Source organism: Eumetopias jubatus, unplaced genomic scaffold (genome assembly GCF_037043125.1).
Source record: "Eumetopias jubatus isolate StellerSeaLion01/CBP00866 unplaced genomic scaffold, mEumJub1_p1.0 scaffold_2, whole genome shotgun sequence".
Lineage (NCBI taxonomy): Eukaryota > Metazoa > Chordata > Mammalia > Carnivora > Otariidae > Eumetopias > Eumetopias jubatus.
Window position 1 is genome coordinate 198,682,867 of NW_028274808.1, and position 27,350 is coordinate 198,710,216.

The 27,350-nt window shown below is 58.1% G+C and overlaps 1 protein-coding gene across 2 annotated transcripts in view; it reads left to right on the forward strand.

The window, feature by feature from the left end:
- Positions 1–27,350, forward strand: part of SORCS2 (sortilin related VPS10 domain containing receptor 2) — a 461,295-nt gene that overhangs the window by 183,459 nt on the left and 250,486 nt on the right. For both annotated transcript variants that reach the window (XM_088020885.1, XM_088020886.1), the window contains exon 2: positions 3,134–3,201. In XM_088020885.1, the coding sequence (XP_087877011.1) occupies positions 3,134–3,201 (68 nt within the window). The remainder of the gene's footprint in view (positions 1–3,133; positions 3,202–27,350) is intronic.

The following is a 27,350-nucleotide window of genomic DNA, read 5'->3' on the forward strand; positions in this document are numbered from 1 at the left end:
GGGCTGGGAAGCCCAGGGAGCTCGGCTTCTCTCACTGGAGTCACGGGTTGGCTGGACCTAGGGGATGGGTCATCCGGGGAGTCAGGAGCAGCACCCCCACTATGATCCCACCCACCTCCTGGGCCTGGGGGGCTGGAAGTGAGGAGAGGAGACACAGGGCTGACGTGGGACCCATCCTCCCTCTGACGGGGCAGTTCTCAATCCTGGTCTCCTCCTTGGGCGTTCCTGACTGTCTGGAAGGAGTTGTGTGGGCGGGCGGTGGGCTCAGGGGTTGGGAGGAGACCGTTGGTGACGGCTGGGGCACAGAAACCCCAACTCCCACCGGATCAAAGCACCCCAGAGCTGCGGGAACAGGCCAGCCACCGGAAAATGGTCCCTGGGATATTTCATATCCAAAGCTGTTAACAGAGGACCCCCAGAAGGGCAGCCCATAGTTTTTAGTTCTTTGAAACAAGTTTCAAGAAGTAATGAAAACATGGGGCCCTCGTTCAAACACTTGGGCGAATTTCAGGACGGTACCCGCAGCGCAGATGGTGGAGACCTGGCCTTACCCCAAGTGCCGAGGAGCATCGCCCGGGGTCCCAGGTGGGCTCGGGTGCTCCTTGGCTGTGCACACAGTGCTTACGCTCTCTCTGCTTTCGTTCCTTCATCTGTCGGTGCGGATGATACCTGCAGCTGCCCCCTGGGTCCCGGGTGTAAAGCGGGTTGATGTGCGTGGGCTGAGTCACCTGGTGCGGCGCGTGGGTCGGGGACAGAGCTGACACCAGCGAGCGTGAGCGAGAGCGTGGCCCCTTCTTGGTGGCTGCTCGCTCCGGCATCCTCACTATCACAGGGAGCTGGGTATTACTTCCTCTCGGCAGGTGGGGAACTGAGGTATGTCAGGCTTGGAGGGGCTGACCCCAAAGCAGAGGGCTCCTTCTGCCACCAGCTGCAGAGTCAGGGGTGCCTGCTGGGCTCCCCCAAGGCTGACCCCTCTTGCGGGGGCTCCTGGTCCCAGCCCCGGGCAAGGACAGCCCCAGTTCCTGGCCTCCGGAGCCCAAATGCTCATTCAGCTTCCTGGGTTATGGTGGTACCAGCAGAGCGATTCTGTCCCCTTGCATGAGGAGTGGACGGTGTGTATTCTGGATGGCAGAGGGTGACTTGTGAGTGGATGGCCAGGGCAGGGGGACGGGGCCCTGGCCCGGGGCACTCGTCTCTCCTGGCTTCATTGCCTTAGTCCTGTCAGCAGGAGCCGCGCCCAGCGCTGGGACATGAAGCAAGACACAGTCCCCTCCCCCAAAGGGCTCATCATCAAGTGGTGGAAACCGGCCCCAGGAACGGTGCTGGAGGGGAGAGCACAGGGTCTTGGGAAGGGTGGGAGGCATGAACCAGGTTGGGGGGGGGGGCTTGGGAGACTTCCTGGAGGTGCTGTTTGTTAGACTGAGGTCAGGGAGTCCAGGAGGAATTATCCAAGGAATTCGGGGTGGCGGCAGGAGGAGGGTCCCAAAGGCCCCGTGGGGTTGGTGCTCAGAATGAAGGGGGTGGGTCTAAGTGGAGAGCCCTGCCCAGAAGGGGGTGCGCAGGGCACTAGCCCCGCCTACAGAGGGACCCCAGGGCAGGAGTCCCAGCAGCAGAAACCACTGGACAAGGAGCTCAGCCTGCAGAAGGGCCAGAGCGCCATGTTAGGGGGTGAGCTCCCCACCCCTTGAAGTGTGTGGGTAAGGCTCTGATAGCTGGGGTGTGATAAGGATGTTGGATTGAGGATTTTACCTTGGCGGGGCTGGATTAAACAGACTTTGAGGTCCCTTCCAGCTGTCACACTCTGGCTCCTCGAAATCCCCTCTGGGAACAGCAAGACTATAAAATATAAATCAATAGGTTAAAAATACGCTTGTCTCCTGCACGTCCAGGCCCTGTCACTCTGCCGGCCTCCCTCGGTCTTCGGAGGATTCCTGCTTGGCTCAGGCAGCCCGAGAGCCCGAGAGGAGAAAATTGCTTTGTTCCCAAGCAGGGCAGGGCTGATCAGGCCTCCGCGGACGAGGCCTCGAGTTTGTTTTTGATCATCGCTGCCCCCAGGATGCACACTGTCCCGGCGTGGCCGGCATCCCTGCCTCATGCCTTCCCTGCTTTCATCACTGGGCAAAGGAAGATCAGCCAGACCGCGTGTGGGGGCAGCCACGCCCCCAAATCCGAGAGCCCAGGAGGTTGTGCTGACCCCAGATTAGCTGGGAGCAGTGGGGAGGGTGTTCCCCGGTTACCTCCCGGGGTTCCCATGGCAACGGGAGTGTTAGGAGCAGCTAATAGGGACTGGTAAGGAGTGAAATGAAATTTGATGTATGGGAAAATGCATCGGCCAGTGAAGTAATTGGGGAGAAGGCGCTTTTTCCCGCTGGCCAGGCAAATCCTCACTTCCTTTCTGTTGTTCTTGCTCCTCCGCGTGTCTGCGAGAACTTTTGGGTGCTCTTAAACACAGGCGTTGTCATCAGGACGAGCAGTTGCCTTTGCTGCAGGGGCGCGAGATGGGACGGGCTTGGTCACGCGGGGCCCAGTGCGTGTGGTGAGTCGTTTGGCAGCCTCGAAACAGCGTGGGCGCTGTCGATGGTGGGGGGCCCACCGCTGGCCCGCTGGGCTGTTCTTGGGCCTTCCACACCCCATGTCTGGCTCCTCCATCAGCCAGCGCTTGGAGGGGAGTAACCACAGCTGGCCCTTCTGGGGCCTCCTCTTGTCTTGGGTGCAGCCCCGGTGGGTGTCCTTGGCTGTTCTCCAAGTCCCCATCTTCAGAAGACTTGTCAGAGGCGTTCTCTGCCCAGCCTGGGCCACCCCCGCGGCTCTCCCTTTGGCCCCAGTTTGAGATGGTCCAGGGTTGGGTTTGACTGTTTCCTGGCAGCTACCAGGTGGACCTCACGGGATTGGGATGTTCCCAAAGCCACTGTGAAGAGCGGGGTGAGGTTTCGGAGCAGACACAAGCCTTGTGTCTAGGTGCTCTGCTGCAGGCTGGCTGGAGACCCCGGGAAGCCTGACAGAAAGGCCTAGGCAGCTGAGGGTCAACACAATGCCCCAAATCCTGGGTGGTGGTGGTGGGGAGGGGTGTCATCATATTCCTCTTTCAGAGCCTTGGAACCCACTGATTTCTGTCTCTCTGTTGCCACCACAGGTGATCTTGATCCTGACGAAGTATTACCATGCAGACATGGGGAAGGTTCTGGAAAGTTCTCTGTGGCGGTAAGTCACCCCGAGGGTGGGCCTTTCTCCTTATGCACCTGCACATCTCCCTGGGCCGAGGGCCGAGACCCCCACGCCCGGCTAGAGCAGCCCTGAGTTGACGGTCTCCCAGCTTCCTTTTGGCTACGCAATGCGTGTGGGAGACATGGAGGGCAATTGAGGGTTTCGTGGGTGGGCACGCACAGCCCTGGAGAAGAGACAGCCCTTTAGAAAGCGTCTTCGCTTGCTTTTCTTTCCGTGTTTCCTCCCCCCTTCCTTCTCTCCTCCCCGGAGGTAGAGGGTTTGCATTGTGAATTCAGGTCAGTGCACAAATGCCCTCCACCCGTGCCCTGGGCTTCAGACGCGGCTCCCAGAGCCCACCAAATACGCCGATTACCCTCATTGTGTGCGGACATGTTTCTTTCTTCCTGGCTCAGCTGAAGACCTTGGTAAATAAATAACCCACCGGCGTCGGGGGATATCTCTTTATATGTGAGATGTGAATTCAGCCCAAGAACATTAAGCAGCCCCTTTGATGTTTTAAACGAGGTGGGAGAGGAGGTTTTGAGAAATCATTTCGGTTACTATCGTCTTCGATATTTACACCTGCTCACCGGGGAAGGGGGAAGGGAGGCTCCCAGCGTCCCAGGCTGTCCTTTCAAAGCTTTTCTCGGGCGAGGATTCTGTTTCCTGCAAGCGCCGTTCGCCGCTCCCACGTTCCCTGGGTGTTGAACCATTTTGGTTTTCAAGATGTGTTTCTCAAGTAATAATTAATTCATTTTTCTATTTGAAATCCATAAACAACACCCAAATCTGCTCATCAGGACTCCTGTGTGTGTGTGTGTGTGTGTGTGTGGTGTGTGTGTGCAGCCCCCTCGAGTTGATTTATTTTTGGATTTTGGCTTTGCTTCTAGGGCAGGAGCATGATGATTGAGTTTGTTGGCTCTTGGGGGATTTCCGTGATGCTTTGGGAAGGTGTTGAAATGGCACCTCGAGCTGGGTCCTTTCCTTGTTGTATAAGGGATGGTGTCGCCTTGGGGCCCCTGGCCTGGTCACTGGGGGTGCTGATGGTGCTGAGTCTGGGCAGTAAGCCACTTGTACTGCCCTGCGTTCTTCTACCCCCTGCAGCCTGAGCACCTTTGCTAGTCGGCTCCTCTCGGCCGGGTTCACCCTGTAGACGCCCCAGCCTGCCCCCCAGTTCCCCCACCAGCCTCAGGGAAAGGAGCCCGCATCCTGCAAAGAGGACAGATGTTGTCCTGCCCGCCCCCCCATGACCTCATGTGTTGGTGGATTTTCATCCTGTGCCTCAAAGCAGCTCACCCACCAAGGAGAGGTAGGAGGGTTGCTTTCAAAAATGCCACTCAGTGTCGTGGGAGGTGCTCGGCATTTGGGATGAGAGTGGAAAATGGCCTGAGCACTCCAGTCCCAGCGACGTCTCGTTGCAGCCCTTTGAGGGTTTGTGTTCTGGGACCGGTTTCAGGCTGAGGCCCCCGGAGAAGGGCTGGCCCGTGGAGGGCGTTTCGCCTCGCTAGGTGGTTGGTCCAAGGACGGGTGCTGGGGCTACACAGTGAGCAGAGGCACCTGAGTCTTCTCTTCTCCCAAGCAGATTTCTGTAGTCCCCTCATCGGCCCGGCCTGCTGCATGCCGGCCGAGTCCTGAAGTGGGGGCTCTTCCTTCCTCTGCACCCGCTGACCATCCCGAGTGCCGGGGGTCCTCCACTCTCTGCAGCATCTCCGTGGGCCACACACGGAGGAGATGGGGTGTCGTAAATGTTGTTTCGACAGGGAACAGCCCTCCGCGGTGTGATCTGTGCCCACGGGACAGAGCTGCCCATCCTCATGGGGGACACGGTGGGGACAGCGGATTTGGGCCAGCCCCCGTGGCGTGGGGGCCGGGCCTTCTTGCTTACGGGCTCCAGACTCAGATTCTTCAGATGAAAGTAGAGAAGCTGAGAGAGAGGCCAACCACCCACCTCGGGGCTGCTCCGACGGGGGCTCCCTCCGCTCCGCCCCGAGCCCCAGGTCCTGACCTGCCCCTGCCTCGGAGAGTGTGCACCCAGCCAGCCGACCTGAAACGTCCCTAGAAGGGCGCACAGTCTCGATGGAGGTTTTCTTCAAAGCAAATCAACGGACTTTAATTCTCCATGTTCTCATCACTGTCTGTACGCAGATATTTCCTCTCCCTTATTAAAAATACATGCAAAGCCATTAGTCATGTCAGGATCACCCCCGTCCCTGTTCAGCACCATTCCTTCCTGTTTATCTGTCTCACGCGGACGTATTTATAGAGTCAGATGTGGAATAGCGTCTCGCGTTCTCCTTTCCTCACGCATCTGTTTCCAGTTTGTCCCTGTGGGCCCGTGTCTGCATCAGCGTGCTCTGGGGCCGCAAACTCACGGGGGAGTAGATTCCTTCCGATGCTGTGCTCGCTTCGGCAGCACATATACTAGATTCCTTCCGATGCTAAGCCACGCCGTCACCATAAAGCATGTAGATGTGTGGTTTTCCTCCTCATTTTGTTCCCTGGGCAGAATCTCGGGGAGTGACAACCGAGCCAGAGAGCGAGCCAGAGGGTGAGCGGTTCCCGGCGGGCTGGCCTGCACCTGCTAGGCCCCGCGGTGCGAGGCCACTCTCCTTTGTGTCCCTTGGGTTCTTGGCGAGGGTGAGCAGCTTCTGTGTTTAACTGCCACTCACACTTGCGAACATGATCGGCTCATATTCTCTCTATTTGGGGACTTGGGTGAGCGTCTTTAGAAGTGGAAAGATTGCCACTGGTCTTGCGTGGGGTGCCACGCCTCCGCCATCTGCCGTACAAGGCCCGCGTGGATGGGGCTGGCAGAGCCCGAGCCTGGAGCGCACGTATTAAAGCCACCCACAGTGGACGCGCCCCCAGCCTCCCAGGGATTCTCCTGTGTGGTCACCAGCAATACATTTTTTTTTAAAGATTTTATTTATTTATTTGGCAGAGAGAGAGAGAGAGAGAGAGAGCATAAGCAGGGGGAGCAGCAGGGAGAGGCAGAGGGAGAAGCAGGCTCCCTGATGAGCAGGGAGCCCGATGTGGGGTTCAATCCCAGGACCCTGGGACCATGACCTGAGCCGAAGGCAGACACTTAACCGTCTGAGCCACCCAGGTGCCCTGCTGCCAGTACATTTTTAGTGATAGGTATGGTATTTACATTCTGGAAATGGCTCCCCGAAATCTAAGCTGAGTGCATCTTTCATTGTCCCGCATTTCATGGGCTGCACGTCAGCAGCATCTGCCCCCAGTGGGCTTCGCTGATCCAACAGCCTGCCCCTTTCTTTGGGATCGGGCCGCAGTGAGCCCGTCCCCGGGAGAGCAGGCTGGCTTCAGAGCTGGTCCCCGCCAGCCCCTTCGGTCCTGGAGCCCCAGGGCTGAGGACAAGCTGAGGAGCACTCTCGCTCAGACCAGCCTGCCCGGCACTTGCCTAATGTCCATCTGTGGGAAGGTCCTGGGGCCACTGGAACAAAGGATGAAAGCAACAGGAGTTTGTTCTCTCCCAGCCCCCAGACAGAGGTGTGGGCGGGGCCGGGCTGCCCCTGAAGTTCCAGAGCAGCGTCCTTCCTGTCTCTTTCCGCTCCTGGGGCTGAGGGCACTCCAGGCCCTGTCCCATGGCCTCTCCTTTGTGTGTCCTCCTCTGTGTGTGCCTTATGAGGACACTTGCCATTAGATTTTAGGGCCCACCCGGGTGATCCGGGGTGATCTCATCTCAAGAGCTGTAACTGAATTACACCCACAACCACCCCTTTTCCAAATGAGGCCACGCACCGTCTCTGGAGGTCATGGACACATGGGCTTGGCTCTGCCGTTCAGCTCACTGCACGGTCATCAGCCCTCTGGCCACACCACCCAGATCTGACTTGCTTGCTGGCTCTTGCACGTGTCCCTGGTTCTCCAGCCTCAGCTGTGCTCCCTTTCCATGGCTTCATCCTTGGTGGGGCCCCGTAGCGCTTCCCACCTTCTCCCCTTGCTGCCCCTCCCACCCTCTCCCCTTGAGACGCACACACGCACACGGTCTGGTCCTGCTCACTCATCCCTGCTGGCTTCCCAAGGCTGACACCTGTGCAGCCCAACCCTCCTCGTCCGGGCGCGGGGGATTTCAGCGGCCAGAGCCGGAAGCTACAGAGGCAAGTGTAGATCGTGGGCACTCACGGTCCAGCAGAGAGTTGATGTTCAGTTTGTGTCTACTCCGTGGTAGAGCCGCGGCGGCTTCAAGGTGAAGATAAATAGTGTTTGGAATAGGAAACTAAGAACGACATGATCTGTAGAGGCTCCACACCCCCCCCATACCCTGCCTATAGGAGGATGTCGCTCGGTTCTTCTCCTGGTTCGGGGCTGTTCCCAGGGGCTGGGGGACACGGGGCGGCCAACGGGAACTGAGGGGGTTCCCAGGACGCTGGGCCAGCAGCTTGAAAACTGAGATCATTCCTGGGCAAACAGACAAGGGCACCCCTGAAACAGAGTGGGGATATGGTTCTTGGGAAATACGTGACCTAGAGAACTCTTTACATCTACAGGGCCATCCTAGGGGATGGTGTGGGGGCCAGGAGCACAGAGTTGGCTCTGAGGCTGTCGTGCAGAGTAGGAGGGGACTGGGAGCATCCTGAGCCAGGGAGAAAGTGGACCTTGGCCTCCCTTTCACTGCCCTGCTGCTCTCTGCTGTGGCGCAGGCCCTGGGACTGCCTGCAGCCTCACATGGAGCATGGCTGTGGGCAAAGCCACGTGAAATGGCAGCCCCAGGCCCATAGCCCACTTGACACTGTGCCAGCCCCATCCCTGAACCAGGATGTATGAAGGCCACGCCAGCCCTACTGTTCCCCTGGCACGTGTGATCTTGGGCAGGACCTTCAGCCAGCGGCAACCTCGGGAATACTGGGGTGGGTGTGGGTCTCAGCTTTTCTCCCAGAGTGACTTGGTGGCATCCCCTGCCTTTGGTGGTTCTCTTCCTTCTATGTTGAATTAACCATGCAATCTTTGTTGTATACAAGAATCGTAGAATGGACTGGGTACCATGTGTCAGAGATGGTCCAGGGCTCACCAAGTAATCCAAGCGTTTCCTTCCTTCCCTAGCCTCCCTGGTAGTTATTGTGGGGTCATCTGGTTAGTGTGGGCCAGTGGACGGTGAGCGGGAACAGTACGGGTGAAGCCACGGAAATTTAGCGTAGAGTCTGGCCTAGCCCAATACCGGGTCCTTCGCTGTCACAGATGTTAATTTTTTTCCTGCCTGTGATCTCTGTCTCTTCAAGAAATGCACTCTTCCAGATTCTGATCAAGCCCAGCTCTCTCCTCCCTCCTCCCATCCCCTGCACCCCGCCATCGCCCACCCAGAAGAAACCACTGGTTGGAATTGGCGGGGACCATCCCCGAGTATGCATTCAATATTAACTAAACATGTATGTGTTTGTCCGCAATTGATGTGTTCTACTGTTTAGCATGTTTTAAGAATTGATATAAATGGCATCATGCTGCCTTTTGAAATCTGATTTGTACTCTCAACTCGGTTTTGGTGATTTATCCGTGCAGCACACGTAAGCCGGCTGATCTATGCATCCCCCTGCTGGGGGAGCGTGAGGATTTTTCTCCCCCCAGATTTTGGTATTCCCATCAGGGCTGCCGTGAGCATCCACACCTGCGTCCCCACCTTCCTTCTTCTCTCCCTGCTGCCAGGCTGTCTGCGGAGTGACTCCCGCTCCGCATCTCTGGGACCGTCGTCAGGCTTCATAGGTCTGCACTCAGGCGGGCGTGAGAGTGTAGTCCGGTGTGGTTTTATTGCACATCTTTGTGATTCTTCATGAGCCTCGACATACTTTCCTTTGTTTATTGGCTAGTCAAGTTTCCTCCCTTGGGATTTAGGAATTCTGTGGGGTGGTGTATTAGTCATCTACAGTGACAACAATGCTGTGTAACAAGTCACCCCAAACTCAGTGGCATGTACCACGTACTTATCCTCACACCCCTGGGTTGACTGGTTTGGCTGCCTTGCATGGGGCGTGCATGGGAAGCTCTGCTGGTGGGCATGGCCTACTTCATCTGTATTTGTTCTGGGACCCAAGCTGACGGGACGGAGGCCACAAAGGTGTGTTCTTCCCATGCACCACACTGCAGCTCAAGAACCGAGCGAACCACACAAGCACGTTTATGGCTTCTACTCACCTCACATTTGCTAGAATTCTATAGCCCAAAGCAACTTACAGGGTCCAACCCCGCACCAATGCGGGAGGGGAGAGGAGCAGGGTCAATGTTTGCTGAATGACAAGGTCATAGGTGTTTCTAGAAAATACATATTTTGTGGTCCTATAAGTTTGGTAAACATTCTTAGGTTGAAAATCAACCAAATTTCTTTGCAGTAGGACTTTGGGGATGTCTGACACATTAACACACATCGTACGTCTCCAAGAGGAGCTTGGGAGGCATTTCTCCATCTCATCCGAGACCATAATCTTTCATTTTGATTTTATTGAACTGTCATTTCATTTTAAATTTAAATTAAATCAAATTAATTTTAATTCCCTTTTATTTATGCATTTTAATATTTATGTATTATATTATTTTTGTTCTGCTGAGCATTTCCTGGGATTGGTTTTCCTTGGCACCAACTTTGGGAAGCTCTGTTTCATAGATTTTGCATTCTGGTGGAGTTGGCATTTGAGATTTTCAGATCACTTCTGTTTATGTATCATGTTACTGCATTGTTACCCCATCCTATTTAAAATCAGATTTGGTTCTGTGGTCCTATGGTGTCTCTCTCTCTCTCCATTTTTCATAGATAGAATTTTAGAATTCCGTGTTGTGAATGCAGGGTCTGAGCAGGTTTGAGCCGTGAACCCCAGCGGTCTGAGGGCCTCTCGACGTGCACTGATACAAAGTAGCATCCAGTCCTTCCCTGCAGAGGTGATGACAGCTGGGGGTGGGACGTCCACGTGGCTCAAAGTCCCACGGTGAGGTGGACAGAGACGGTGTGCAGAGCGCTTCCCGAGCCGATGGCAGTCCCTCAGGGGCCCGAGCGTCAGGGCGAACAAGGACCCCTGTGCCGATGGAGTCTTTCTAGGCAGGTGGTGCTGAGGGTGCCCATTCCCAGTCTCCAGCGGGAGATTTATAAATGCAGGATGCGCTTTGCCCTTTGGTGGCCCGGAAAGAGTGGGGATTTTGGAGAGGCAGTCTTAGACTGCAAGGGGCTTCACCGAGGCTAAACGCGGGCCCGGCTGCTGCGTGGTCTGTGCCGCGCACACATCCTGCTTCCGTTCAGGCTCCGAGACTTCGCTGCCTCCGATCCCTTCCTGTCCAACCTGAGCTGGAGGTGGCGACAGTGAGGACGGTAGCTAATGCGTGGGCGCTGGGCACTTAGTAGGTGTCCTTCCTCCCCCCAGGGGCTTTCCTCCCTCCCCCGCCGGCCTCTCCGGGGCCGGGGCTTCAGCATCACCATGGAGGGCTGAGTTTGATTTAATCAAGACCCAGAGCAGATAGGGATCAAGACGGGCGCTGACTTAAAAGCTTTCAGAGTTTGAGTCTATTCAATAAATAATTCGATTTGAATCAACAGTTTGATGAGGTCAGGCTCAGAGGCCTTGAGGTGCCTGTAAAATACTCCGGAACAAGATTCGGGGTGGCTGGAAGGTCACAGGACGTTTGAGGCAATCCCTCAGCATCCCCAGCCCCAAGCCTCTTCTCCCTCCCTCTGCCCTCACTCAGGTCCTGGCTCCCCCTGTTTTGGGCACCCCCCTGAAGGACTCCTCCCAGCTGGTGGTGACTGTCTTCTCTGCCTGCTGGCCGCTCCTCCTTCTTCCCCTCCCCCAACCTCTCCCGTGCTTCCTCCATGTCTCCCCACCATCATCCACTCATCCACCCATCCCCTCTGTCTCTCTATCCTTCATGCACTGGTCTATTTGTCTCCTGTGTATCCACACCCTGCCCACCCACCAACTCCCCACACCCATCCATTCGGCCCTTCATCCATCCTCCACCCCCTGTGTCCATCCCCTGTCCAGCCACCAACCCCCACACATCCATCCATCCATCCATCCGTCTTCCATCTCCCATGCGTCCGTCCCCTGTCCACCAACCTCCCCATCCTCACATCCAACCACCCAGGCTCTAGGTTTGAGTAAGGCATGGTAACACACCCCCAAGACCCACAGTGTAGTAACGGGTACAGACAGGCAAATGACCTGGGGTGATGACATGTAATCTGTACCATGATGAAGCTGAGAGAACCAGGGAAGCACTCCGTGCCTGCACTCAGTTGGGTAGAGGGGGTGGTGGTCAAGGAGGACTTCCTGGAGGAAGATCCCATCCTGGGGGTATCACCACAGTGTCCCTGTTCTTCCAGGGCAGCTCTCCTTGCGCGGCGCCTCCCGCGTGGGTGTGCTCAGCCTTAGCAGCCCCAGCACCCATCTTCCCCCGACCCCCAGCTCTGTCAGCCCCAGTGCAGCGCACCTTAGCAATCCTTCGGTGACCTGAGGCTGTGTTAAGGAGAACAGCTGCTGGCCCTGGCAGGTGACAGGAACATTCTGGTCCTGTCCAGCCTGGTCAAGCCCGAGTCCAGCTTCCTGGGTGGAGTCTGCCCTCGGGGAGCCACATCCCACCCGGGCTCACCCCTCATCCTTCCTGTGGTTTCCTCCCTCCCGCTCTCTCCTGCATCCTGCCCCGGTGCCCGCATTCCTGCAGGCTGGAAAGGCCGGCCCCAGGCTCTGGAAGAGTCCGGGGAAGGAGCAGATGTGAACAGACCGCACACAGGTCCCCAGCTTCTTTGGGAGGGTCCTGCGGCATCTGCCCTGGGCAGGACATTTCTTCTGAGTGGAGCTCTTGCAGCAATGGTGACCGACAGCCAGGCCGTGAAGGCCCCCCTGTCCATCTGAGCCCACAGCACAGCCTCCCAATCCCTAGGGTCTTCCCAGAGAAATGGGGGACAGGTGCTCATTGGGGAAGGGCAGCCTGTGAATTTGGGGCCACGATCTGATTCTTGGTCCTGCATTTAGCCGAGGGCCATCTCTTTGGTCCTCCGGACCCTCGCAGATTCTCCCTCCAGAGCACTTCCCCAGCCCCATCGGTAAAGGGCCTCCATGGCCTCTGCCCTGCCCGGCCTCCCTGGGGATAGCATCCATAAGAACTCTCCCCAGCTTCCCCGGCCCTGTCTCTGCTATGTGCAGATGTCGCCTCCCCAGCTGGGCCAGGCACCTCCCCTGGGCTCTCCCAGATCCTCTCCCACAGCCCGCCGCTCATCTCCTCTTGGGATCAGGGTTCCTGTGCTCTCCATGTGGTGGAAACCCTGGAACAGCCTCAGGCCCCGGGGTCTACTGAGCGGGATCAGTGTCCGTGAAACACTGTGCGTGGGTTCCGTGGTGGTCACTTCACTTACCCTTAACCGGAAGCTGCGTGCTACCATCGACCCTCTGAAGGATGTTCTTGAGGGGCGCCAGGGGGGCTCAGTTGGTGAAGCGTCTGCCTTCGGCTCAGGTCATGATCCCGGGGTCCTGGGATCGAGTCCTGCATTGGGCTCCCTGCTCAGCCGGGAGCCTGCTTCTCCCTCTCCCTCTGCCCCTCTCCCCTGCTTGTGTTCTCTCTCACTCTCAAATAAATAAACTCTTTTTTAAAAAAAGAAAGGTGTTCTTGAGAAGGATGTTGCTAAATTCTTCTCCAAAAAATTCTCCCTAAAAAAAAAAAAATCTTATTTAAAGAAATCATAATCTATGACTCTCATAGAGATTTTGGAAACCATAACATACGTGAGGCATAAAAACAATCCCGCGTTCACCCACCTTATGAGAGTGCAGCTGTTAATATTTGAGATCAATGTTCTCGCTAGTCTTTTTTCAGATGCAAATGTATACATGTTTTATAAATCTTAGATCCCAATTTAATGTTATGTCTTAAACTTTTCCCTATGCTCCTGCATATTTTCAAATTGCTGTTTTTAGTGACCGTGTAATAAACTCTTAGCAGAAGGAGGTATTATTTATTTCACCAAATCCTCGTTTTCAGACATCGGCGTCATTTTCAATTTCCAGCCGCGTAAAGATGTAAAGCAGGCTGTGGTGAGTGGCCCATCCGCACGTTGTCCCCACGTCTCTGAAGACCTTCGTAGGCCAACTCTTGAGCACGGGCTTCCTTTGGTGCCTGTTGGATCTCAGGCAGCTGGGATCCCAGCGTGCATCTGAGCCTGGAGGTGCGTCTCCGAGGCTGTTGTTGGTGCCAGGCGGGAAGCCGGGGAGAAATCAAAGCACCATTTAGGCAGGAGGTGATGAGATGTACGCCGGGAGAGCCGTCTCCTGTCCTGGTGCAAATGCTCCTCCAGCTAAGGAAAGCCAAGGTGGCAAGGCCAGGGTGCACTGTCGTCCTGCGCACCCCACAAGTGGATGGAGCCCTTTGGCCTTGACCGGCCCAAGCCCCGTCACTTCCCAGGTGCTTCTTGAGGTCCTGCGGTGTGTCAGGCACTTTTCTAGGTGTCAGAGACTCAGAGCGAGTGGAACACAGGTGTCTACCCCCCGGGACGTCACCGAGCCGTGGGAGAACAGGGGATCCGGGGTGGGGCCCCCTGGTATGTGAAGCTCTGTGAGGCCTGGCTGAGCCTCAGGGGCTGTGGTGTCCCGGCTTGCTGGATATGTGGGGACAGCGTCCCATAAAGGGACTCTTGGAAACGGGTTCTGAGGGATGAATAGCAGTTCGCCCGGCAGAAAGGGGAGGTGAAGCAGGGGAAGGGAATCAAGGCAGTAGGAGAGGCACGCAGTGGCGTAGAGTCTGGGGATGCCCAGGGCTGGGGAGAGCCCCCCAAATGTAGCCAGGCTGGTGCACTCCATACATTCATTTTCTTTTGTTGAGGTAACGAGTTATCACACACCTAGTGGCTCAAAACAAAGCCAGGTTCATTACCATGTAGTTCTGGAGGGCACAAGTGTGATATGGGTCCCACTGGTTAAAGCCAAGCCTTCCCTTCCTGAGACGTTAGGGGAGAATCTGTATCCCGCCGCTTTGCAGCTGCTAGAGACCCCCTGTGTGCCTTGGCTCACAGCCCCTCCTCCGCCCTCGCTGCCCAGCATGGCCTCTCTCTGGCCTGTCTTTTATTGCCCGTCTTTCTCTGACCATAGCTTGGGCAGGTCCTCCCTTTCAAGGAGACATGGAGTTAGATCGGGCTTGCTGGGAGAATCCAAGGAGATGGCCCCATCTCAAAGTTCTCCACTTAATCGCATCAGCAAAGCCCGTCTTGCCCATAAGGTGGCATTTGCTCAAGGATGTGGCTGTGTTTGCGGGTCCATTTTTCTGTTAACCACGCTGGGCATGAAGGCATCCAGAGATGATTGTCTCTGGGTCTCTGGTCTGTTGAAAGCCTGACTGGCGCACCTTCACGAACACAAGATATTAAGACACATTTTCAGATCATTAAATTCTGTATATATTTCTTGAGCATCCTCTTGGTGCCAGCACGTTGCCATGCCTTAGGATTGGCCATGAATATGACACCAGCCTTGTTAGGGAGGAAGGGACTGATGTGGGGGGGACCCACATCTGCTGTGGAGGGACCCGCAGGAGAGGACCACTTCAGAGGAGGTGATATCTGCACTGGGCTTTGAAGGATGAATAGGAGTTTTCTAGGCAGACCGGCAGGGGAAAGGCATTCTAGACAGAGGAAACATTTCCTGTGGAAACACGGAGGCATGAACCAGCCTGGTGGGAGGAATCTTAGGAAGCTGGGAGGGGCTAACTGTGAGGTGGTCAGAGGACGGTGGGAGACGAAGTTGGGGGCCAGTGAGGGTTGGACCCGGGAGCCCTGTATGCATGAACAGGAGGACCGCACTCTGTCCTGTAGGCGGTGGGGAGCTAGGCACGAGGTTGTGGATTGGATCGAGCACATGGCTGCAGCACTGGCAGGGACAGGGAGGGGGGCAATCGCAAGGTTTGGGGAGGCCCACCGGCAGAGGGGAATGTGGAGAGGGGGAGACCATGGGACCCCGGAGCCTCATCCGTCCTTGCCCCTCCAGGACCCATCTGAGTGCAGAGCCCCAGTTCCGGGGAGGGGCTGAGCCTGGGGCGGGCGCAGAGTGTGCCATTCTTTCCCCCACTCGTGTCCTGCACCCCTCCCCCCCCCCACTCCTGGCTTTCCCTGTGGTCTACAGAAGCACGGAGCTGGATCGCCTGCCCTCTGCATTAACATCGCACTCTGCCCTGGAGATTTATTGCATTTTAATAACACTCCCTGAGTGGGAAACATATGAAAACACTATCTTTGTTTTCTGTTATGTAATAAACCTTGCTTTTAGTGTGCTTTGAAGGATGGAGGCATAAACCTGTTTACAGGGCGAATGGCATCCGGGGGACGTGCTGGTGGCCGAGTGGCTTCGTGGGGGTTCTCCAGCTCTGTCATTATTAGCTGGTGCTGGGAACAGTCAGTCCGTTTCTCTGAGCCCTGGTTTCCTCATCCACAAAGAGGGAGCTGCGGGGTCGAGCGTGATATTCTTGGTAAAGTTTACTGAGCACGAGGGTCCAAGATTTAGCTGTTTTTTATTTTGCTGTGAATGTTATTTTGTTTGGAGGTAAACACTAACATCTGTTATATTTGGGAGAAGCATGGGCACCCCAATTCCGGATGTCCCGGCTCTGCCATTCACGAACGAACCTGGGCAAGTCACTTGCTGTGTCTGAACCCGTTTGCCCACCTGTAAAGTGGGTCTCTTTCCCCCAGAGCTCTGCTGAGGAGGGTGGCAGTTACTGGGAGGGCACTTTGCAAGGGACCTGATCTTCCTGGCCATGACCCGTGACCTGTTACAACTCCTGATGTCTGTTCCCTGCGGTTCCTGTCCTCAGACTGATGCTGGCCCTGGAGGATTCAAAGAAGGAACATCATCTTTCAGTTCAATGGGGAGTGAGCCGGAGGGCGACCCCTGAGCCAGCCTTGGGTGAAGAGGGGTTGGTAGAGGCTCCCCGGGGCAGGTGGAGAGGAATGGGGGGAGAGGCCTCTCAAGGGCTCTGGTGCTCAGCGCATCTTCAGTTGGTGGCATGGGAACGTACAGGAATAAGTAAGTGGGTGGGGGAAGGGATCGTGGAGGAAGCTGGCTTTCAGGACTGGTGTCACATCATCAGACATGAGTCGGTGCCATCAGCTGGAACCCTTACTGATCTGCAACATTGTCGCTCCTCCCTCCTGTCCCCTCCCCCCTCCCCTCCCCCCTCCCTGCCCTCCCTGTCTTCAGCAAGTTTTTCAGAGCACTGAGCACATTCTGGATGCACTCCTTGACTCTGGGAACTCAGGACTGAATGAGAGAGGCTCAGGGCCTCTGCCCTCACGGGGTTCCTGCGCTTCTGCACTTCCTCTCTTCTTCGGGAGATAGTGTGACAGCTGGCCAAGAGCACAGGCTTCTCAGAGTGCTGAGGAGTCCCTCCTGGCTCTGTCTTATTGGCTGTGTGGCCTTGGGAAAGTCACTCCCCCTCTCTGAGCCCAGGTTAGCTCAGCATTGGCCAGATGGGGACAGCAGTATCGCCTGGGTCGGCGGGTCCAAGGACCCGGGAAGCGTCAGGGAATGCGGCTGTCACTGTCTCCACCTTTGCTGATGGCCTCGGGGGCTGGGGTCACTGAATTTGGCCCGAGTCCCTTTGTGCAGTGAATGTGGTCTCCAGGCCACGAGCCGGCGACTTTCTCCACCGGGCACTGGGGACAGCAGGGTGATTGTGCCACAGGCCGGGCCCTCGAGGGGCTGGAGGCTCTGTCTCCATCTCCTGTCCCCACACGGGTGATGCTCTGTGCTGCATTGTCCCTCTCCTGGATGACACACCGGACTCCGAATTGGCAGGGGGTCAGGTCAGCGCCTCCCCCTTAGAGCCACGTCCCGACAGACTGTGTCACAAGCCCTACGTGTTAGATGCAACTTCTCTGTGCTATTTTCTCCATTGTGTTGATCATAATCTCTCAGGAATTCAATGCAGTATTTGTACTGCTGTTATTTTAATGTAAGTTCTCATTTTCAAACCTTGGTATAGTTTCTTCCTTTACGGCGCATCTGTGCATCCCACCAGGCGCAGGAGACAGGGAGCTGTGTCCTTGCCTGGCTTCACTCTTGCCGCAGGGCCTAGAACAGTGCCTGGTGCCCAGGAGGCCTCTGCCCATGGAGTCGAAAGCAGAGACTGGACATTTTGCTTGGCTGGTCTGTGAGCTGCTCTGGGGGGCGGGGGGCAGGTCAGTTTCCTGCTGGGGACCAGACTGGGACCAGAGCCCACCCTCGCCCAGCGCCTGGTGTGTCTTCAGGCAGAGTCCATGCTCACGAGACCCAAGCCGCCTTCTCAGGGGTGTGAGCTCTAGGAACAGTGGGGTGCTGGTAAATGTTAGCAACCAGCACACCAGGAAAGAACCCTAATGTGTAGTGCTTACCAGCATCCATGGTGTAAATTCTCCCACCATGGCCAATCTCAAGCTACAATGGAGTTTGGAGGAGACGTGCATCGTTGGCTCTAGCTAGTGGGTGTGAGCTGATCTAAGCTGGTGTGAGCCAGAGTGAGCCGGTGTGAGCTGGGGTGAGCTGATGTGAGCCATTGTGAGCTGATGTGAGCCAACGTGAGTTGACGTGAGCTGGTATGGGCTGATGTGAGCTGGTGTGAGCTGATGTGAGCTGGTATGAGCTGATGTGAGCTGGTGTGAGCTGATGTGAGCCGGTATGTGCTGATGTGAGCCGGTGTGAGTTGATGTGAGCTGGTGTGAGCCAGAGTGAGCTGGTATGAGCTGATGTGAGCCCGAGTGAGCTGGTGTGAACTGACGTGAGCCTGAGTGAGCTCAAGTGAGCCCGAGTGAGCTACTGTGAGCTGATGTAAGCTGGTGTGAGCTAGAGTGAGCTGGTGTGAACTGATGTGAGCCCGAGTGAGCTGGTGTGAGCTGATATAAGCCGGTATGAGCCAGAGTGAGCTGGTGTGAACTGATATGAGCCCGAGTGAGCTGGTGTGAGCTGATATAAGCTGGTATGAGCCAGAGTGAGCTGGTGTGAACTGATGTGAGCCAGAGTGAGCTGGTGTGAGCTGGTGTGAGCTGGTGTGAGCCAGAGTGAGCTGGCATGAGCTGGTGCCAGCACACCATTGTTCAGGAAGATTCCCAAGTCCTCCAGCCTTCCAGGAATGGGCCAGTCTATGAGCAATTAGCTGGGAAGACACTGCTGGCCTAGCAGAACAGCTGGGACATTGCCAGCTTTTCCCAGGAAACTTGGCCGCCAATAACCCTGGCACCTGGCATTTTTCCTGGCTGTGTGTCAGGAGGAGGTGATGGGGCCTGAGATGTCAGACAGTTCTCTGTTCCTCTCTCAAATAGCAGGATAATAGTCACAGCTCCCTTAGCACACCCCCAGAAGCAGAAGCGCCAGGCAGAAGGGTGGGAGAGCCTAGGAGATCCAGGCCTGAGCCATGTGACCCCGAGATGTCTGTGCCTTTGCCCCTTAGCTTCACTGTCCCTGCCCAGTGTGGACGCTGAGCCCTGCCTCCGGGCTGTGAAATCCGGGTCTGCATGGCCTTCTGAGTCAGCTGGGGAAGGAGAGGCTCAGAAAGATCCAGTGGCTTGCCCAAAGTGGCCCAGCATGTTGGTAGCACCCCCTCATGGTGGCAGGAGTGGGATCCCAGCAGCACTGACTTTTCCCTGGAGGGTCTCAGCAGGAGCGGGACGAGGGACTGACGAGGGACCGTTGCTTCCTGGTCGGTATGGGGTGGGTGGGTGCTGGGAGGGGTGTTGTGTCCGTAAGTCCCGGCAAGTCTGCTGAGCTCACCGTCACACAGATGGATGTCCACTTGCCCCTGAAGGTCACCCGGTCAGGTCAGTGTGTGTGTGTGAGCCAGCACTAAATCGGGGTGGGGGACCTCAGACCCCACGGCCCGCACTGCCCCGGGCTGCCATGCTCACCACCGCCTGGTGGGGCCGGATCTCTGTCCTGGGAGAACCGCCAAGGGCACAGTTCCCCTCGCGGGGTGCAGGGTCAGGAGGAGGGTGAGGCGGACCCTGCCCTTTCCCTGACCTTGGTCCCCTGGTGGGCTGAGCTCAGGGAATGGCCCTGGGAGCCTGGGGGCTGCGTGGGCAGGTGAAGGTGGAGCCCCCCGTGGGCCCGGATTCCGGAGGCTTGCAAGTGACCCTGGGGCGCTCTCTGCTTTCCTGCACGGTCCCGGCTGTCGGATTCTTCCACACTGAGGGTGCATGCAGCTGGCACAGTGACAGGAGAGCCTTGCTTTTTCAGTTTAGCTGGATACCCCAACCCCTGTCCCTTGCTGGCTGCCAAGTCCCCCAGGGCAGGCCCGGGTGGCCATCTCCTGTTCCCAAACACGCAGGAAGCCCTCCTATCTGAGGCGCTGGTGACATTTAAACAGGGGAGCCTGTCCGAGGCGCCCTCTGCTTTCTGCTGGTGGTTTAGCCACCGAATGCCTCCCCCCCCGGGGGCCCGAGCTGGGAAGCTGGTGTGGGAGGGGGATTGGCCCACTGCTTCGGGAACAGACTGCAGAGTGAGCCCGGTGCTCCCCGGGCTTGGTGAGGAGACAGGAGGCCTGCAGAGGCCACGTGCTTGTGGCCTACGGGCAGGCTGAACCTTCAGGCATGTTTTGGCCAGAAGAGGACTTGAGGAGAGTGTTACTGAGCTGAGATCACTGGAGAACTTTGAGGTCCCCCAGGAGCATCCTGGGGTTCTGACCTTGGAAGCAAGGAGAGGGAGGGGAGGCAGGGGCCGTGTGTCCTGGGGCCTGCCGCGCTGTCCTCCAGGAGCCCAGGGTTGGTCATCATCGTGCCCGACCCCAGACCCTGGGGTGTTGGTGCTGGGCCCCCATCGAGCCCAACCACCTCCGGTTACAGGAGGGAAGCAGGTGCGTGGGAGAGGCGGTGTGAGCTTCTGCCCCCTCGCCACGCTACCCATCGCGGGGTCTTCCCTGAGGAATCACACTTCGGACTCCCCGGTGGCTGTGGCGTTGGGCCGCAGACGTGCTGGGCCAGCCCGGGAGCTGCAGCCGTGTGCCAGGGCCCATGTTTATCTGGGGAGGAAGGCCCTGTGTCCGGGCCTGCCACGCCTGACACAACGTTCCTGCAGTCAGCGAGCCCAGAGTTAGCAGCTGGGGCCTGGCCGGTGGCCCTGAGCCCGGTGGAGAAGCCAGGCTGGCCGGGCCGGCCTCACCAGCCAGGCCTTTGTGTCCGGCTCTGGAAACACCCTTCCCAGCCCACGCCGCTGACCTGAGGGTGGCTCTTGGGGTCCGTTATTAAGCACCATGTTGTAGGTGCCCCTTAATGGAGGGAAAACCCAGAACGGCTTTAAACAGAGAAGGGAAGAGCCTCTCTCTCCTCTCTTCTTCCCCGCTACCCCCCTCCGCTCTCCCGCTCCCCCCCCCCCCCGCTCCCCCCTGCCCCCTGCATCTCTCAGATTCTCCCCTCATAATATAGATCTGAGTAAGCAGGCAGGTGCTTATGGGTCAACTGGCCAGTGCACTCTTTCAGACCCATCCGGTGAACTCGGGCCCTTAAGGGCTCCCTCTGGGCGGTGGGCCTTGGGCCAAGTTTCTGGGTTCTCTGAGCTAGAGGAAGCTGCAGACAGTCAGCTCAGGAGGGGGTTGGTGTCCTCAGATGGATAGGATGGCACAGGGAGTCTGCAGTTGTGTGTGCCCGGCACGGGGGCAAGCTCGGACGGTTACCTCACTCAATCCTTGGACGGATTCCATAGGAGGGGGTACCTTTGTTGTCCACATTATCCTCACAGGGGAACTGCAGCTCAGAGTTGTGAAGTAACTTGGCCAAGGTCACACAGCTGCGAGTGGCAAAGCCTAGCTCCGATGTGCCTGTGTGCAAACCCTATCCCGGGTTGCCAGGATTCCTGGTCTATTCCAGAAAGGTCCCATTGTGCGGAGTCAGGCTTGGCCCCTGTTAATTGTGGGGACTTGGTGAATCTGGGGTGTTTCAGGGCAATGGGGTGATGAGGGCAGCCTTCCTGGGGGAGGCCATGAAACCTGGGCCGTGCAGACCAGGAGGGGGCAGGGGTTGGGCAGGGGCCCTTTCTGGGCCTGGGGTGATGGGTGCGGTGAGTATCCGACACAGGCTCCTCTGGGCTAGAGCCTAGGTTTGGGGACTTCCGGATGTCCCGAGGAGAATTCTGGCACAGTTCGAGTCTCGAGGGTAGTGAGAAGGTGATCATGTCAGTGCAGGGTGGACACAGCACTATTCTGGGGGCCTCTTGCTGAGGGACGAACAAAGCCTTGTAGGGAGAGGGCTCAGGCCCCTGCAAGTCCCTGAGTGATCAAACGTGGCTGGCTGCTTCTCACTGCATGCCTTGCATTGGAGCCAGACCCGAAATGCTGTCTAAGCTGGGGCTCGGGGCTTCAGGCAAGATGCTGTCCCTCTTTGGGCCCCAGAGCTTGGGCACGTCCTGAGCCTTGCTGGGCTGGGCATCTCCCACATCCCTTCCTGACCAGGGTTGGGTGCCCGGGCTGGGAGTGAAGCAGAAAGAGCAGTCCTGCCCTCCCGCCCCGGGATGCCCCTGCTTGTGCAGCGCTGGCATGGGCCAGAGCGCCTGAGTGGGGACAGCGGTGGGGTGAGGTGGAGTGTGCCCCTGACTCAGGAACGGGTGAGACGGTGCCTTGGACAGTGACCGCCACGGTGGGGAGGAGTCCAGAGGTCACAGAGAAGGCAAGGGGGCACTTGCCCTGGGCCTGCTCTCACGGCTGTCTGGGGAGGCAGCGGATGCCTTGCACACCCAGGCCCCGACTGCCCGACCAGCTGAGAGCTGCGGGTCTCCGGGGGCAGCCCACCGGGCCATGCAGGGTACTCATTTGCACAGCATCCCAGGGAAGGCAATTGGAACTAAGCAGAGCCAATTTGCTTTCATTTCTTGAGGGATGAGGTGTCCATGTTGTGTTCCTGGGAGGTCTGGCATGGCTCAGCCTTCTCAGGAACATCTGACTCCATGCAGCTGTCTGGGCTTGGGGGTCCCTGCCAACGAGCCAGAGGGAGTTTTCGGCTGCCGATGATGTCACGCAGAGCCAGCGTTCACGAATCCATCCCACACGCACTCACGGGGCCCTGTTTGGAGCTGGCTCTGTGCTAGGAGATGGGAACGGTGGGGACCCCTGGGGCACAAATATCTGCCCCGCAGGGTTCCCGATGCACAGGGGAGAGGACCACAGAGGCCAGTAAGAAGTGGCATAAGGAGTGGGCTCTGGGGCCGTGGTGGCTGAGGAAGGAGGATGAGCCAGGAGCAGGGCGGGTGGCGTCAGGGCAGGGCCCTGCCTGGGAGGTGACATGGGGACAGAGCTCTGCAGGAGGGAGGGGCGGCTCCTCAGAGAGGTTGGGGTGAGGATGGACTGGGAGGGGTGGAGGAGGCGGGACCAGGGAGGCACTGGGGTGAGCCCAGGGCGTTGTAGGAAGGGCTTCTACTCCCAGAAGTAGCTTGCGGGTTGCCGGGGCTCTTTGGCAGTGGAGGGAGAAGGGAGAGCGGCAGGGCTGGCCCTGTTCACCGCGCGGGGCTGGGCTGGAGCTGGGGTCGGCGCAACCCCGGCCTTTGGCTTTGCACAAAAGCTTCCTTGCAGATGGGAGTGCGTGCATACACAGCGACCCACCCACAGTCCGCGTGCCTGTGTCTAGAGGTTTGGGTGAAGCCAGGGGCATCCCCCTTGAGCGAGCGGCTCCCCGACGCCCTCCACTCGCCCGCGGAGGCCTGGCGGGGCAGTGTGGCCTGGGTGCTCTCCCAGGGTCTCAGCTCCAGCAGGCAGCTAGCGGACCCAGCCCCGGCTTGCCAAGCTGAAAGGAATTTGGGGAGGGAAGTGCTAGGAAATAGCAGAGCGGTTAAGACGCTCACCCGGGGAAAGCTAGTTAATCAGCTGCATCAGACCCAGAAATCACAGTGTGTCTTAAGAGGAAGATATGCAAAAACCAAACCAAACCATGAAAACATGTTTGGAGAGGGAGGCTGGACTCAGAAGGAAAGATGCTGGGTGTGGGAGGGTTTTGAAAGGCCCCTCGCTGATGGTGTGCGTCCTGGAGCTGTCCCCTCCACACACGGTCGTGAATCCCGCTGCGGACCCCAGGAGGTAGGGATCGTCCCGTTTACAATGAGGAAGATGAGGCAGAGACCACAGAGCAGGGGCGTCAGGACTGAACTCTGGCCTCCGGGGTGCGGCAGGTGGGGGGTCAGGAGCGCAGACCCTGGAACCTGCTCTTGCCTGGACTGGACTCCTGGCTCTATTGCCGGCTCGCTGTGTAACCTTGGGCCTGTCACTGAACCCCTCTGGTCTCTGTGAAATGGAATGAGAATGGTGCCCGCCCCGTGGTGGTCGTGGAGGGTGAGGAGTGATGCGAAGCCGAGCTCTTGGGGCGGGTGGGAAGCCCTCCCTCGGGAGGTGACCGGCAGCCACTGTCCAGGGCATGCTGGACTCAGGTGTGCTTGGGAAGCTTTTATAGGCTTCTGTCCCGGCGTAGGGGAGCTTATTTCATGCCTGGAGGTCAAAGAGAAAGTCACAGAAGAAGGAAAGACTGGGCCACGTGCGGGTCTCCGATGCGTGCCTTCCCCGGACTCAGGCGCCCGCGTTCCCGCTACGAGCAGGTGGTCGTCCCCCGTGAATGCTCTTCCGCATCTTCCGGCCCCGAATCTGTGTTCACAAAGTCTTTGCAAAAGAGGGAACACCGCTGCATATGTCGACATCTGGTGCCACGTTTCTACCAATAGATCACTTTTCTTCTAAGATAAATCTCACATGAGTAACAACCAAACATATTTCTTCCCCCAAACCCTTTCTCACCCTGCCTGGGACAGAGAAGCCTGAGGGTCACCCTCTGCAGGTTTTCCTCTAACTTTGGATGACACGTGGAGGATGCCCAGCGCCCACCTGGCGGAGTCTTGTTCTAGGGGGATTCACTGGACAGCAGCTGCGGGGCCTCACCTGGCCAGGCCTTGCGTGACACAAGCCTGTGTGTGTGTCCCACAAATATTCAAACACCTACTGCTGCCAGCCCCGTGCTGGGCCCCAGACTTAGCAGGAGTCATGTCTCATGTCTGTCCCCAGGGGCTTGTGGTACCAGGAAGACCACAGTGACAATGCAGCATGGGAGGAAAACAGAGCAGGTGCCCAGATGGCCTCGAGGGCATCAGGGAAGGCTTCCTGTGGGAGGGGACAGCTGCAGGAGGCCAGAAGGGAGGGCAGGTGTGGTGGCAGGTCCCGGACCGGGACTTCCATGAGAATAAAAACACAGCAGACAGCGTTTGGAGAATATGTTTGGCTTATTCAGTACTTGCACAGCTAGATTCCTCTGGGGAGCCCTGAGCTGGGTGTCGCCGGTCCCAGCAGACCGACTGGGCTCTGCGGGGGAAGAAGCTCATGGGCATCTCCTTGAATTGTCTTAACATCCCCGTGACACAGATGTGGTCACCCTTATTGTACAGATTAAGAAATCGAGGCACTGGTGGACGAAGGGCCTTTTTTACCACTGCAGGCAGCTGTTGGTCCCCAGAGGCCGTGCCAGACCCTGCGCTGTCCCTGTGGACTCTTATGCAGCCCCCCCCCCCCACGCAGCTCTCCTCTTATAGGATTTGCGTATGGCTGTTTTTAGGGAGGCTGCGAGTCTGGGGCACAGGGAGAAGATCCCTGGTGCCGGCAGAGGCCTGGGAAGGACTGCTTGGAAGCCCAGCTGCTTGTTGGAGATGTGGTCAAAGCCCCAACCTCCTTCCCACAAAGATTACAGACACACCTCCCATGCATCTTTGGGGTCACCCCTGAGGACCCCAGGTCGGGAAGCTCTGGCCCGAGCAAATGATGGTGTCTCTGTACGGGACCAGTCCCCCGCACCCAAGCTGTGTGACACGAGGGATGGGCCCGTGCCCATGATGTCCCCTCTTACCTCGCCACTGCTCACTCCAGCCAGGTCCCCCCCCAGCTCCCAGCTGGGGCGTTCATCTGTGAGGTGGAGGGGGGCACCAGGGGCCACTGCCCTCCGCAGGTGCCAGTAATCCAGGGGTCCAGATCTCAGGCTAAGCATGCCTGTCTTCCCAGCAGCAGCGTCGCGGCGATGGAGACAACAGGCCCGGGGGCTGGAGAAGGGCAGCATGCGTCAGCTGGCTTCATCTGTTAGACACGCTTGCAAGGACAAAGCCACATGGCGTGGCCTTGGGGACAGAGCTCTGCAGGATCCAGGTCTCAGCGCTCTTCCTTCCTAGCCAGAGCCTCAGTTGTTTCCTGTCTGGGAAATGGGAATGGGGACAGCACTCACCTTGGAGGGACCCTGGGGCTTCAGGGGGTTAGGGCCTCCCGGGTGTGATCACTGGGGGTCATGATCCCGGCTGCCTTCCGGTGTGGGCGGCTGTGGCTGTGGCAGAGCCCCGCAGGACCACACGCCGGGGCTGACTGCTGGCTCTTTGCCGGAAGCTCGGGCCCGCGGCACACCGGCTGGTGCCCAGTAGCTCGGCGTGGCGGGCATGGATCATGCTGCACAGGGCCCCGGGGCCCATCCTGTCCGCGAGGGGTTGACAGGCTTGGGCTCGAACTCAGTCACACAGTACTGGCAGGATCGCGGGTAGGAACGAGCAGGTGGTCTTGAAGACGGACAGGGTGCTGTCCGCTGCGCCGTGGGTCTTCAGGTTGTTGGTGATGTGCTGACCAGATTCTCGCACCCCTGGCAGGACACGCCGCCTTCTGCCCCCAAGGACAGCGTGGCTGCTGGGGCCTCGCTAGCTTCCTGGGTCCCCCTGGGGTCGCTGCACACCTCAAGGGTCTTGCCCCTCCTTTCCGGGGCGACTCTGGTCATGAGGTGCCCCAAGGACACGCTGTAGGTGTCCGCCAAGGTGATGCCCTACTGGGCGACGGAGGTGACAGGACTGAACACACATACTCCAGAGTGTCGTTCTTGAGGACCTCCGGGCTTTTGGATTCCAGCCGTTCGTTCAGCTCCTGGACCACCTGCAGACACCCCTCACAGGTCACGGCCTGGCTCTTCTTCCTTGATGACACCGGCTTTGGGCGCTGGACCCTGTCCACACCAGTGGCAGGAGCGGGGTGGGTGGATCTCTTCAGCTCCTCACAGAAGTCTGCCCTCCCACAGACCTCCAGTGGTGCAGCCACATTAGTGTTTGTGCAGTGGGGGAGAAAGAGTGGAGGATGGGGTTTTTGCAGAGGTGACCCCCGGGGGCCCCCAGGGACTCACAGTGCTCCTTCGTGGTCACGTCTGCCAAGTTAGGTTGGACCCAACAGTGCCCAGGAACCCAGTGGGCACAGTCCCGGCATTACGGGGCCGACAGGGATCGGCAGGGGCCAGGAACGGAGGGACTCCGTGACCTCGCAGGGGGCACCCCCTTTGGAGGTGTCCTCGGAGGGTGGCGCCTGGGTGGCCGGTGCTCCAGCAGGGGCCGGCAGCGGGTGAGCATACAGGTGCGCGGGGCTCCCCGATCCTGCGGGGTGGTGCCTGGGGCACTGCCCAGCGAGCTTAGGACGGCTGAGCCATGACTGCCTACCATTCCCTCGCATGCGGCTGCAGACTTCTGGCTGGGAAGCCACTCACAGGACTTCTTCACCAAAGCCAGAACCTCTATTCTATGCCCCCCGTTTTTTGCCAGAAGATTAAGTGAACCTAAAGGCTGGCCAAGTGCCAAAGCTGTTGTTCCCTACATTTCGCCTTAAAATGGTGTGTTCAGCCGAGTTCCGCCTTGGGCCGTCGGCTGCTGTACTGTTGGGGGGAGATGGCCTAGAGGAGCTTCTCGAACTCTGGGACTGAGAGCGCCCATCCACCTCTCGGGCCCAGTCAGCTGCCTCCTTCTGGAAGCCTGGCTGAGCGTGGACTGACCCACAGACACAGAGATGTTGGTTGCAAGTACACACTGACCTTAGTTTTTCTTCCTTGCTTTTGGAAAGCGTTCTGAAGCAAGAGAGTGAGCCCTGGTTGAGTCACGTTCAACTAGAGAATTCCAGAGCCAGCCTGCCTGTGGCCTGATTTCCACCCTCTCGACACCCTCAGTGGGCCCTCTCCGGGGTGGGTGGGCTGGGGGCCCGATGGTAGGGGGCTCCCCAGGTGCACGTGAGCCCCTCGTATGGCACCCTCACTCAGATTCTAGGGTTTGGAGGGCGCAATGGGAGCATCCCATGCCCGCAGGGTTGGCCGCGGCCTCGGTGGAGGAACGTGGGCAGGGCTGTAGACAGCGGGCTCTCTCGGCTGCAGGGGCGGCAGCTGGCCTCTGGACTCCATGCGCAGG